Source organism: Lineus longissimus, chromosome 8, assembly GCF_910592395.1.
Source record: "Lineus longissimus chromosome 8, tnLinLong1.2, whole genome shotgun sequence".
Taxonomy (NCBI): domain Eukaryota; kingdom Metazoa; phylum Nemertea; class Pilidiophora; order Heteronemertea; family Lineidae; genus Lineus; species Lineus longissimus.
The window spans coordinates 12,034,480-12,048,650 of record NC_088315.1 but is presented as its reverse complement, the minus strand read 5'-3'; the positions used below and the strand labels follow the sequence as shown (position 1 = coordinate 12,048,650).

The following is a 14,171-nucleotide window of genomic DNA, read 5'->3' as shown; positions in this document are numbered from 1 at the left end:
TTGTTCGACGTCTAATGTCTGCTACAACACCATTTCTAGGCCTGCCATTCTCTTTCCATATGGTGTGCCAGAAAATGGCTCGTTGTTTACATTCATCGAGGGCGGGGTTCCACCCTACTCTTCCATTCGGACGATTACGATTAATTTTTGGTATTGAATCTTTGCCTGCCGATATGCACGCGTTTATCAGATCATCATGAAACGACTCAATTTCGAACTTGTGATCCCCGCACGTACATCCCATGTCCTGACATCTAACTGCGTTCGGTATCACTATTTGCCTTAATTTGTCATTCAGTTTTTCCCGGTAATTATCAAGGTTATCAGGTGATGCTTTATCCCATTTTAACTTGATCGTATTGTTCACCCTCTCTCCCCCTAAATGTACTTTCGGAGCTGGTAAATTGACAGAGATACGTAAACACGAATGGTCTGATAGGTTATAACCTTTATGTTCCACATCGTACGCGCTTAACAAATCAAGTAGGCTTTCTGACATTAAGAAATGATCAATCAATGAACTATGGCATGGCATCAAAGGGGCAAGCAAGGCAGTACTCGAAGTGGGCAAAGGGGCTAAAAACGACATGGCAGTACTTGGCATGAACAGTTGCACGACAAGGCCCAGCCATTGGCAACGCATCTTCACTATGCTGTGAAAAACTGTGATGGGGACGCGGACAAAATAAAAAAATCACTTGAAAATGTTATTAATCATTATAGTAATGACCACAGGGAATGTCCTGTTACTTCCCGATGCCGAAAAGACAGGAGTTATAAACCATCAAGGGTAGTTTTGACAGCACAGACAGCAAAGGATCTGTTACAAAAAGCGATTCAGGGAAATGTTGTGTACAAGTACCCTGCGGACTATGTTTTCGGGAAAGACACTTTTCACACAGAATCCTTTAACAATGTTTTTAATGTATTTAACGATAAACGTATTTCGATGGGGAGTGATAATTACCAAATGCGAGCTAATCTTTCTGTCTGCCATTGGAACGAGAACTGCAACAGGGAGGTAACCTCTGTTTGGACCAAGGTGTCAGGAATTACGCATTCCTGAACCAAGTCATTTCCTGAATCAAGTTATTAGTTCGACAAGTCGCTGCAGCTGCATGGAGCCAGGAAGTCTGAGGAAATCCTTGCGGATTAAGCTAAGCTTAATCGTCTAAGTGTTCACACTGGATGCGAATTGAAACCGAATTCCGTAGAGCGCTCTCCGGAATACGAATTGATTAATCCAGTTTCAGAACGGTCGCGTCACACTGGCCCGAATACCCATTCAAATTGGTTTAAAACGCGCCACACTCAATGCATACTAACGACGCGCCATCTATTATTATTATTATTATTATTTATTAACCTCCCATATGGGAGAATAAAATTTACGAGTACAAAACATATAAGTATATAATATCACAGTATCACACAGTCATTATTAACAAGTTAAAATCGCGTAAGGTGCTTGACCATTTCCATCTCCCGGCCATGCCTATTGCCAAAGTTCGGGTCAAAGAGGAGTGTCCTCAGCGAGTCAACACCACCGTCGCTATTAGCGGAGAATCCCGGCCTCGCCCTCGAAAACGAGGCCAAAACCGGGGAAAACCTCGCCGCGACGATGTTGCTGACCAGCGTACCTTTGACCAACGAACCGGCGGCAACATACCTTGCCAGGAAATGGAAATGCAAGTCACGTGCAAGGGAGTTGATTTTTCCCTATTCAATGGCATAACGAAAAACGATTTGAGTTAATGAGATCATTTAAATACATCAGTTAACTAGTTCGGAGCACTAGTTCCCGCGGTCAAAGGTCACTTTCCATGCGCCGGGCGCATGCGCAGTGCGATCGAAAACCTTAATTCGTATCAAGCGCGTCACACTTGAAATCTCAATACGGTTTCGTTGATTCGGATTAGCTGATTCGCATTCAATTCGGTTTAAGAACCGTGTTGGTTAAAGCGGATTGAGATCGGTATGAACCGAATTGAGTGTGACGCCCCAATACGTATCAACGTTTTAATTCGAATTCAATTCGTGTTAATGTTTACTTACCATCTGTTAATTCGTAGTCTTGTTTACTTAGTCAATAGTTTGTAGAAATAAAGTCAGTTGTAAAAAAGATACGATAGAGTCAAGTTCACCATCAATTTGTAGTCAGCAACTCCCCAGTAGAAAACCCGAAGTGCGGAGTTTTCGACATGGTGCCGTGACCAGGATCTGGGAAATTCACCGAGTAAATACACAACGCAATGTACTAACGTAAAGGTCAAAATGGATAAAATCGATCAACTCAAGAAAAACAGAGACTTGTTACAGGAAGCCTTGGACACCGGTTTCGAACAGGCAAATGCCGTGATTGAAAAGGAGTCACCAACGAAATTCGAACTGTCAAAAGTTGAAGCATGTTCAACAGAAATCGACGAAACGTTCGTCAAGTTACAAAGTCTGAACGTGGAAATAGCGAAACTAGTTACAAAACAGAAGGAAGATGACCTAACCAAAGAGGAAATCTTACAAACGAAACAGAGGAATATAGACAATCGAACCAAACTAGTGCACGTGAGTAAGTTTGTAGAATTACAGTCCAAGAAAACGGTCGCAAAGCCAGCGACAGTCGACGCGCCAGCCGCGTCAGTACCCAAAACAGCGCAACTGCCAAAGTTGAAATTACCGACATTCGACGGGTCTTACACATCATGGAAATCCTTTTGGGACACGATTGAAGCAGATGTTCTCAGTGCTAACTATGCGGATATCACGAAATACAATTATATCAAGGGACAGTTAACGGGCTCAGCGACAGACGCTGTTGCTGGTCTTCAAGCTTCGGGGGAAAACCTGAAAGTACTGGTAGAAATCTTGAAAGAACGTTTCGGACAACCCCGAAAAATCATTCGATCACATGTGAATAACCTCTTAGAAATGCCAGGGCCTGCAGGACATTATAATGCTCTCCGGGAATTCCACAACCGAGTAATGGGGGACATACGGTCCCTAGAAAACCTCAACGTCGATATCTACAAATGCGCTCCGTTTATTGTACCAATCATCGAAAAGAAGTTACCGAAATTCTTCCAGGAAAAAAATGGGAACCTCAGGGCCACAGGATGCTTTTGACTTAAAGCGATTCATGCAGTCTTTCTCGGAACAGCTTGAAAACGTTGGAGAACGCGCAGATGCTCCTCCACAGTCGGATATTAGTCATAGGAAAAGTATGCAGAATCAGAATCGAAACCTGAACGGGAGTAAAGTTTCATTGGATTCGTTTGTAAGTGTGCCCACAGCCAAACCCAAAATGTGTCAATTCTGCAACTCCGGTCACAGTTGTTTTGAATGCACTCTATCACCAACAAACCGATACAATGCCGTTTTCAACAAACGCCTGTGCAGCAACTGTCTTCGAACATCTCATATCGCCAAGGAATGTAACAACCGCAGCAAATGCCACACGTGTGGTAAAAAGCACCACACCAGTCTTCACGAATACTTTGAACAGAAATACAGAAATTCAAGTAACACAGGAATGTGTGCCGTAACCCCCAAGTACTCCGATGTACGAAAAATCGATATCAATGATCACGTGGGATTTAAAACAACAAACGTGAACTCCAAAAAACGCGCAACCAATAGGCCGTCCACAGTTCTACTAGAAACAGGGTTGATAGAGGAAGCATGTCCTCTTACATTCGCAAAGATACAGCACAAAAGCTTCAACTCAACCCGGTGCGTTCCCAATCCATAAGTGTTAATGGCTTCGGAGGCCACTCTTCAAAACGGCAATACGACATTGCAAATGTTGAAATTGCAACCACTGACGGCATCAAAATAATTGAAGTTCTCATCACCGATGAAATAGTCAACCCCATCAATCAACGAGGATGGAATACATGTAAGGAGTACCCATACATAGCGAACATTGAAAACAAGCTAGCAAATAACTTTAGTGCCGATGAATTCACCGTGGATATCATGATTGGATGTGATCATGCCTTCCAGTTCCTTGAAAATCGTCTAGTGAAAGGGGACGGGCCGACAGTACAGTATTCAAATTTGGGATGTTTTGTGTCAGGACCACTGTTTCCCGTTAAAATCGAACACTCCGTGATTACATCAGCAGATCGAATCAACACAACCGCAAACTAACATATCATCGAGGACAATGATCCCGAGATGCAATCACTTGAGGAATTCATCAACAGCAGCACTCTTCAGCCAACGGATGAAAATGACACTGATTTCGAAGAACAGTTTAAATCGGACTTCATGCAAAAAATCGAGTTCAAGGATGGGAACTATTCGGTTCCGTTACCATGGAGACCAGACCACGCGGAACTACTCACTAACAGAAGGGAATGCGAAGCCAGGCTACGTCAAGTCATGGCAAGATTACGTAAGTTAAACCTTCTCAACAACTACACCCAAGTAATGCAGGAAAACCTGGACAAGGGTTTCATCTCAGAGGGCAGCCCAGATGACTGTGACACCGGCCACTATTTGCCTCATTTTCCCGTACTCCGTGACAGTGAAACAACCCCCCTGAGAATCGTTTTTGACGCCAGTAGTGGTAGCCCATCGCTCAACTCATGCCTTTATGAAGGACCTAATATGCTTCAGGACCTAACTGAACTGATCATGCTCTTTCGGACCAAACGGATTGGTCTGTCCGCAGATATCGCTCGTGCCTTTTTAGCTGTGCATTTGTTAGAATCGGAGAGGAAGTGGGTTAGATTCCTCTGGTATAAAGACAATGATGTCTCGAAAGAACTGATTCCTTATCACTGTAACACTGTCATATTCGGAAATGTTTCCAGCCCCTTCGCCCTCGCTATCACTCTGCACAAGCATCTGTCTAGTTACGATACCCCAGTTGCCAAGGATATGAAAACAAAATTCTACGTTGACAATCTGTTAACCGGAGTCGATTCGAATCAGGAAGCATTGGATTACTTCCAGGAGTCTCGTGAGATCATGAACCACGCGTCTTTCAATTTGCGTCAATGGAGTTCAAACTCGGAAACACTCGATGAAAGAATCAGATCGGAAGGAGTACAAACAAAATCTGACATTGTAGGGGTACTTGGACTGAAATGGGATACCAAATCTGATCAGATTTCAGTCGCGAAAAAGGATCTCAAATCATCAGGAGAACTTTCAAAACGTAAAGTAACATCTCAGACCGCATCAATCTTCGACCCGCTCGGAATTGTAGCACCGCTAACAGTCCCTGCTAAGTCTTTCGTGAACAACCTGTGGAGAGGCCAAAAAACCTGGGATGAACACTTATCAATCACCGAACGGCAAGAATGGGAAACAATCAAACAGGAGTCCCTCTCTCTCACGCACATGCTATCTATACCCCGTTGGCTAGGGGGTGACACCAGCAAACCGTTACAAATCGTAGTATTCTGTGATGCATGTCCCACCACCGCCATTGGTTGTGTCGCTTACGCTAAACAGAACAATAAAGTCGCCCTCATCGGCTCTAAGAACAAAGTCATCTCAGAGAAAAATGTCAATTTCACAGTCCCTAAGCTTGAACTGATGGCCATGGTCTTGGGGGTAAATTATGCAGAGAACTTGCGAAATACCTACATCACGCAGTATCAGACAATCGAAGTGGTATACAGCACTGATTCAGAGATAGCGCTTTATTGGCCCAGATCCAATAAAAAACTCAAACAGTTTGTTCACAACCGCGTGCAAACAATACGTCAGAAGTCAGACTTGACTCCTTGGTACCATGTGTCAACCAAACAAAACGCTGCAGACATCTTATCACGTGGTGCGACACATCAGGAATTGAAGGACTCTTCATGGCTGCAGGGACCAAAATGGCTCAAGGATGATAAAACCACGTGGCCTTTAACCGCACTTTCCGACCTAACATTGAACAGTTCCGTCTCTCTGACAGCCGCGTTTGAAATGCAAAATGACTTCGTTGTTACAAGCATGGTCGCAACAACACCTGTCGCAAGTATCAGCGACGTTATAGCACAGGACAAGTTCAGTTCATGGAATAGACTTCTGAGAATTACCGCCTTAGTATCACGCGCTTTCAAACCCGGACTCAAAAACAGGAATAAACTGTCTGCACAAGATATCGCTAACGCGGAAGAAAAATGGATTACAAATCTTCAAAACGAATACTATAAGCACGTTACGGATTACTTGAAGTTAGAACAAAGTGGAAGGCATAAGCTGCCTTCTCGACCCACAATCATCAGTCGATTAGGGCTCGTTCTTGACAAAAAAGGAACAATTCGTTGCGGCGGGAGGCTTACTAATTCAGACGTCAGCTCAGACAGGAAGTACCCAATTCTCCTGCCAAATCAATCCTACACAACAACGTTAATCGTCCGGAACGCCCACCACAACGTGGTACACTACGGCTTAGGGTCCACCATGGCTTATCTTCGGGAGAAGTATTGGGTCACATCAATGCGCTCAACCGTTAAGAAAATCATCGGACATTGTGTAATCTGTAAGAAAGTGTCTGGGCGTCCATATCTGACTCCCATCGCACCACCACTGCCAGACTTTCGGATTAACGACTTGTCAGCTTTCAAGTCCACTGCTGTAGATTTTACATCACACCTCTACGTACGAATTAAGGACTCGATGCAAAAAGTGTACGTTTGTCTCTTTACGTGTTGCACCACGCGAGGCATACATCTTGAAATCACGCCGGACTTAACTGTTGAATCATTTCTAAGAGCTTTCAGACGTTTCACTTCAACACATTCAGTGCCTAGCCTCATTTACTGTGACAATGCCAAAACGTTTACAAGCGCCGACACCGAGCTGAAACGGCTGTACAACATTGTGGGAACAGAACAATTCCAAAACCACCTGTAAGAAAGGAATAACATTCAAATATGCACCCGTACAAGCCAGCTGGTTCGCTGGCGTTCATGAGAGACTGATTGGTGTGACGAAACTTGCACTTAAGAAAACCTTGCGCAAATCACTCGTTCCAATTGATGAGTTTCAAACTCTCATCAAAGAAATTCAAGCAACGGTAAACAACAGACCACTCACATATTTGTCATCAGATCCAAATGAACTGAAAGCGATAACCCCGAATAATCTGATATACGGACATGATATGTCTTTGTTGCCACACGAAGGAGATGATAACTTGGATGTAACATACGCCGGCAGAGATAAACTTGAGAAATTGGCGTACAAACGCGCAGAACGACTACAAACATTCAAGAAACGTTTCTATGACGAGTATCTCGCTAGGCTACGGGAACAACACCAGTACGAACTTAGCAAACAAAATGCCAAAGCTGACATCATTAAAATTGATGACGTCATTCTTGTACACGACAAGGATGCCAAGAGGAGACACTGGAAACTTGGGATCATAAAAGAACTCAACAGAGGCCAAGATGGGCTGACCCGATCTGCGCTTGTCAAAACTGCCACAGGCCAATCTAACCGAGCAATCGAAAAATTGTATTCGCTTGAGTTAACCGTTGACGAGAGCATCGAACGGTCTGCGCAAATCAAATCTGTTCAAAAAACAAAATCTCGACCAAAACGGTCAACCACTGACATTACGAGGCTCAAAATCAGAGAGCACTTGGATTACTACGGACAGTAGATATTGTAGCGTACGTGACATTCCGTTTTAATATTCACTTCGTCAAAGCTATACACTTGGGCAATGTATAGTAATGTGGATGCTCCCCTCCGTCGGGGTTACGACGCCTGTCGTCCATGAGAAACTAAAGAGACAATCAACATAATCGAATTGACATTTGAATTTCATCTATATTGAAATACTAGAATATTATCATGGAATATTAGTTAGTTGTAACATGTTTGACACCATCGTGCTATAGATATTAATCTTTTGATCATCATCATCTCGACATTTAGTTTAGAAACTTTAGAATCTCAATACGGATTAATCTCTTTAACGTACTTTGCATGTATTGAAGCTTATCTACCATCTCATGTTTACTTCAAGTATTTTGTGTAGTTAGCGGTTTCGAACACCGTTTAGTATCAGTCAGTCTAGATTGCAGACCACCGAGGATGATTAGCCAATCACTGTTAACTATTCAGGGATTAAAATAATCATATGATTAAAGCAACTCCCCAGTAGAAAACCCGAAGTGCGGAGTTTTCGACACAAGTATTCTACGTAACGGTCCCTAGGTGACTTTTCCTATTCATAATACACAGCCTGTCCATCCTAGATCGTGGTTACATGGGGAGTAATAGTTGTAGAATTAGGCCAAACGCAAAGACAGTTAACCCGGGTACCACTATGTTTACGATGCAAACAAGCCGTGTAAGTCATTATCAGCATTTTTTTCATTGAACATTTCCGGGTACAGCGTCACAGGGAGCAGTATTGAACGGTAAACAGGTTCACATCATATTCAGACAGCGGCTTGTAACGGCCATACAGGAAACGATTCGTATCAACAAAACTACGTATCGTCTGTTTCATGTTTTTTTGCATTACGCCCCCTGGTGCCAAACAAAAAATAATTTTGAAACGAAATTTGGTGTGAATTTGTAAACAAAGTTTTAAGTCCAGACCTCAAGCGGTTACGGGTACACACTACATTTATTATCAAATTGCTAATGCATTAAAATGTTGAATTGGTCAAGTTTAGCCCCCCATAGATTTTTCCCAGACGTGCCGATGAAAATCAATTTCCGGCAGATAATACAGCCCGGGGTTAGATCTTCAAACCATAAAAATTTTGTTGTGGACTGACCGTGATAATTACCAGGTTGGGGATCTGAAGTTTTGGGGGTCATTTTCGACCATTTGTGACCGGTGAATCGACTTTTCAGCCAACGAGGCGTTAATTTGGCCATTGGGACCACAAAACTTAGGCTCCTAAACTGAAACGTCGTCATCGTTTACTTCTAATGGAAAGGAAATTCATATGATTTTGATTTTTGAAAACACGTATTCATAATGGAAAACACATCCATACTGGTGACTGACACCATGTATCGAACTTGACGTACCGGGGTAAAACATATTGGTCGCTCCCCCATTTCGCTCGTTTCGTTTCGTTGCGCAAAGTTCAGTAAGCCCATAGCTACTGTCAGTGATGTCAGGGATTGAAGCTAGATCAAATTGACGTCCAACTAAAGTAACTGCACGCGGCCTGTAGAATAATGATATAACAGAATGATTGATGTGTATTGTTGCCCACAACATCAGCTGTTGACTGCAGCTCCCATGCAGATATCTTGCATAGTATGCATACATTACAACACTTATAGGACCTACAGCCTTCTTGCAGTGTATGCATACATTACAACACCTATAGGGCCTACAGCCTTCTTGATTTGCTGAATATACAACTTCATTGTCTGTCTAGATTACCCTTTTTGCATTTATTTGGCTCCTTATGTGTTCCAATTCAAACTGACTTAAATTCCCCTCTTCTCATATTGAAATTCGGGTAAATATCGAGAAATATGAAGAGCTACCATGATTTCTTGAATGTTTGACTAATCAAATTCAAACTACAGGCTTCCTGTCTCAGGTTGCATTATGGCTGATATTTAACACTGAATTTGACTGCAATTACCACTGCTTTACACTGCCATCAAGTCTTAATCTCAACAGTCATAAAGCAGTGGTTTTCAGTCATGTTGAAAATGGTTTCGATCTGAGTTGGAGAAGTGGAAATTAGTGGTCTTTCAGTCATAGGCAGTGTTTTTGAAATACGTCGTTCATAATGATATGCAAGTGGCAGTGCTTTGCAGTGGTCTTTCAGTCAGAATCAGTGGTTTTAAAACATTAAGAAAAAATGATATGCCTAAGACAGACATATGCAGTGGGGGTTTCAGTCAAAAGCAGTGTGATGCAGTCATTTTCAGTGCACTGCCTTTCGGTGAGGGTAAGCCCTGCATAACTAACCATTTCATTTCAGGCTAGCTGTGCTCGATTTATTGTGCTTTTGTGTCTGCTATCTCGATTGAAGGGATGGCCAGGTTAAGTCTATTCCACTGAGGAACTGCATTCTCTGACTATGTTAAATTTAGTTGCGCTCAGCTCAGTATCTTAAATTTTCATTACCAGCACGGTATCCCCGTTTCCCATTATCTGTATTAATGCTTTGGAAGTTTAAATGCCTCAGTGGTCGGAATGTATAAACACTTCCAAAGATTTTAAACAACTTGTACTTGCTTCAAGTCTAAACTGTTGTCTTATTCGTTATTTCTTTTTGAGCCTGTCACCTGTGATGAACTCTCCAGTGTTATGAAGAAATCGCCCACGAAATCATGCCCGTTGGATCCACTTCCTACCTGGATGATTAAAGCAACGCTCCCCGAGGTTGTAGAGGTGATAAGGGACATTGTCAATTCTTCGATGAAAAGTGGTGACGTGCCCGAGCAGATGAAAATTGCTCTAGTGTCACCCCTACTAAAAAAGCCGTCACTCGATCCTGAAATCTTACAAAACTATCGACCAGTTAGCAACTTATCCTTTTTGTCGAAGGTACTTGAACGTGTTATTGCAGCCCGGTTGAATACGTACATGGACACTCACAACCTTCACGATGCCTTCCAATCAGCCTACAAGGCTAAGCATAGTACTGAATCGGCATTACTGAGGGTCCAGAACGATATTCGCAACATGGTTGATAAACATGGTGCAGCTGTATTAGTGTTACTAGATCTCAGTGCCGCGTTCGACACGGTCGACCACGAAGTTCTCCTCTCGCGTCTACAAAATCTCCTTGGTATCGACGGTATCCCGCTAAAGTGGTTTCGTTCATATCTGGCGGGGAGGACGCAACATGTGTGTATCAGCGGAAAGAGATCAGCGCCTCAAACACTCAATTATGGCGTACCACAGGGGTCAGTATTAGGCCCCATCCTTTTCCTGGTCTACATCCTGCCACTTGGTCCCCTTATCGATGGTTTTGGCACCCCTAGGCACGGATACGCGGATGACAATCAGTTGTATGTAGCACTTCCTGTCACTCAGGCCGCTTCAAGGATCATCGACCTCGAGATCTGTCTCGTTGATATTCATGACTGGCTTACTGTTAACAAGCTCAAAGGAAATCCTTCTAAAACAGAGATCGAACTCTTTGGCTCACAGAGAGTAATCGATTCACTGAACGTTAAATCACTTGTAGTCGCTGGCGTCCAGGTCACTCCGTCCAGTGGCCCTGTGCGGAACCTCGGAGTGTATTTTGATCAAACTCTTTCTATGGCATCACACATAAACTACATCGTCAAATCTGCAACTTACCACTTGCGCAATATTGGTCGCGCTCGCAAGCTCCTTACAACTGCAGCAACGAAAGAGCTAGTGCACTCACTGGTGATGTCTCGTTTGGACTACGGAAATAGTCTGTTAGCTGGGGTTAATGAGCAACTCCTGCACAAATTACAACTAGTGCAGAGCCGTGCAGCAAGAATAATTACAAGGACTCCACTACGTGAGCACATAACACCCGTATTGAGAACTCTCCACTGGCTTCCGATACCATATCGTATCGATTTCAAGGTTTTACTCATGGTGTTCAAAGCCAAAAACAACATGGCTCCATCATATATCTCGGACATCCTGCCATCGTATGTCCCAGGGCGATCCCTGAGATCGGATAACCAAGAGTTGTTGGTGACTCCCAGGTATCGCCTTGAGACATTTGGTGGCAGAAGCTTTACAGTTTATGCCAGCAAATTATGGAACTCGCTGGACACTAACACCCGCAGCAGCTCCACCGTCAGCGAGTTCAAAAGAAGATTAAAAACCAAACTATTTGAACAGTGTTTTTGTTAAGCGCAGCTGAGCAATTTTTCTAATTGGATTTTGCGCTATATAAATGCTATTTGTATGTATGTATGTATGTAATCAAGTTCGTAATTTGAACAAGGGGGATGTTATGTATAGTTTAGACCCCTTCGTTAGGAGCCTCAAGCCTCAGTACCCTCCGTCACGTTTCCACGTGGAAGGACGCTGGCCAAAGTGTAAACTATGTCAATCTGTCAGAAGTGCGTGGACCTCCATTCAGATAGGCCACGCTGCATGTCCAGAGCGCTACTCTTAGTATTTGCTGGTCATCAAACTTGTGCCTTCGTGTGAGCTGGGAATATAATAAACAATATAAAAGAATATCATTGTTCTGCTTCATCGACGATACCAATACGACAATAACAACAAGACAAACAAAACGATATCTTATGCAGCTCTGAGCTCCCTAAGATAAAGGAGATATACAGCGCATTTTGTCGATGAGACCAAACGGATTGTTCAATTTCCCGTGCTATGGCGTTGTCTTAGAAGGGTTTTAGAACTTCGTATAAAATACAATTTCCTTATCAGCCTCAAAATCTCTACCAAGTAAGTTACACTATTTGATGCATGTAATATTTTTTTGTGAAAAGAAATCAAGCAACAACCAGCTAATAGTAGCGTTACCCATAGAATAAAAGCTGAATAATCTTGCAAAAGCCGCCTGTCGTCAAAATCTGGTACCTAGTGCTACATTAAGTGATGTTGTATTGCAGTCCAAATTCTCAGTCTTTATTCATTCTTGGTAGAATAGAGAAGAAACAAATGTCAAAAACTTGACACATTGTGTTACTGGACAGGAAAACTGTTTAGGGATCGAACCTATTAGTCTCCGGATGATGATAGGTGACCATCGTAGGTTAATTGTGGTATAACGGGGATTACTGCAAGGCCGTTACGTACAGCGAGCATTCACAGCCGTGTCGAACTCGGGAAATCACTCATTTTGACGATAAGATGAATGGTTCGCTGATGTTTCTGACATTCTGTTCAGCACAGGTACATGTATACACGAGGTCCCCCGGCAGTACTCATACCACCAAAACCTGTCAAGCACTACCACCTTAATCTCGAGTATCTTATAGCAGCATTTTGTGCAAAATCAGGAGTTTCGAACTATTTGACTTATGAGTATAAGCCAATAACTCATGTGTTTCGAGTGAAATATACCGCCCCTTTTTTTCTTACGCCAGCCGAGAGGAACATTTTCCTACTTTGAAAAATTCCTCTTGATTTTCGATGGCCCTGAAGTCTACATGTATGATTTTGCAAAGGGTATTGTAAACGGTAGTCTAATTCTGCCTGAAGAAGGGAGGCGGTGTCTCGAAAAAGAAGTATACTACCCCATATATACCTTGGTTTTAAGGTTAGGATTTGCTGAAAAGGCTTTTATGATGTGCGTTGATGCTTCCCGGAGTATTTTTTTGTTTGATTACTATATAGAATCAGGCTCAGAGCCTGTTCTACGGTTAACTAATAAAACGCATCTTCACTTCCCTCATGTTGACCGAGTAAATCCAACCTGGTTCGACCACAACTTATTTGTAGTTGGTTTTATATATCAGCGTGAAAACTATTTGACTGTGGCCGTATATCATTACAAGCAACGACAATCAAACGGGTATAGCTTACTTAAGACACACTTAATCCTATTCAACTCTGGCGGGGAAAAATCGTTTGGCATCATATCAAATCCAAACTATAGAGTTAAATTTGTCCTCAGTGGTCTGATGTTAAGCTTTGGGTTTGTCATCGAGTGTAAAAAAGCAAGCCTCTGCAAAAGGCCTACATAAAAAAATCTGTACACACATAAGTCTTGAAAAATATGCTGGCAATCTTGTTCACATCAATGAGAAAGGCCAAATATTGCATTGTATTCGTTCAAAACCTTTTAACTCAAACACAAAGTATGTGGTTAGATATACAAGAGCAGACTGAACAAGAAAAACTCTGAGGCATTGGCCCTAATAACCTGTCCACTGTAATATATTTTTTAGTCGGCATCAATGACTTTCACCTGCCACATGGTGGTTTTACCAGTTTCGTTTGAGGACTTCGAACAAATGTCCAAGATCTTTTGGAGCTGGTATTACCTGCCCTTGCCTCTGCTGAGCTATGACTGGTGTTGGCGATTCGATGACAGGTTTAGTGGGGGAACCAATTAGCCTGCCATTCAGATCACCCATTGTTTTGATAGAGTCAGCATACAAAGCTTTCGTTTGAAGGATGACCAAGCTAAATGTGTGCATTATTAGGATCTGTAGTTTTGCAATTTTAGTGGAACATGCCAAAACGCCAAAAGAGCTATTTACACTAAATTTTCAAACTGATGTTGCATTTTTGGCTTTAGGGTGTGAACGAAAAATGTTGGAAT

The 14,171-nt window shown here is 42.6% G+C and overlaps 2 protein-coding genes across 2 annotated transcripts; both read left to right on the top strand.

The window, feature by feature from the left end:
• Positions 1 to 2,274: 2,274 nt before the first annotated feature.
• LOC135492637 (uncharacterized) lies at positions 2,275 to 3,120 on the top strand. The gene has a single exon (XM_064779195.1). The coding sequence runs from the start codon at positions 2,275 to 2,277 to the stop codon at positions 3,118 to 3,120; it is 846 nt and encodes a 281-aa protein (XP_064635265.1).
• A 1,053-nt stretch (positions 3,121 to 4,173) lies between these two features.
• Positions 4,174 to 6,858, top strand: LOC135492636 (uncharacterized). The gene has a single exon (XM_064779194.1). The coding sequence runs from the start codon at positions 4,174 to 4,176 to the stop codon at positions 6,856 to 6,858; it is 2,685 nt and encodes an 894-aa protein (XP_064635264.1).
• Positions 6,859 to 14,171: the final 7,313 nt, after the last annotated feature.

Excerpts from the sequence above, each read along its gene's own strand:
- LOC135492637 (XM_064779195.1), top strand. The coding sequence starts at position 2,275 with ATGGATAAAATCGATCAACTCAAGAAAAACAGAGACTTGTTACAGGAA.
- LOC135492636 (XM_064779194.1), top strand. The coding sequence starts at position 4,174 with ATGCAATCACTTGAGGAATTCATCAACAGCAGCACTCTTCAGCCAACG.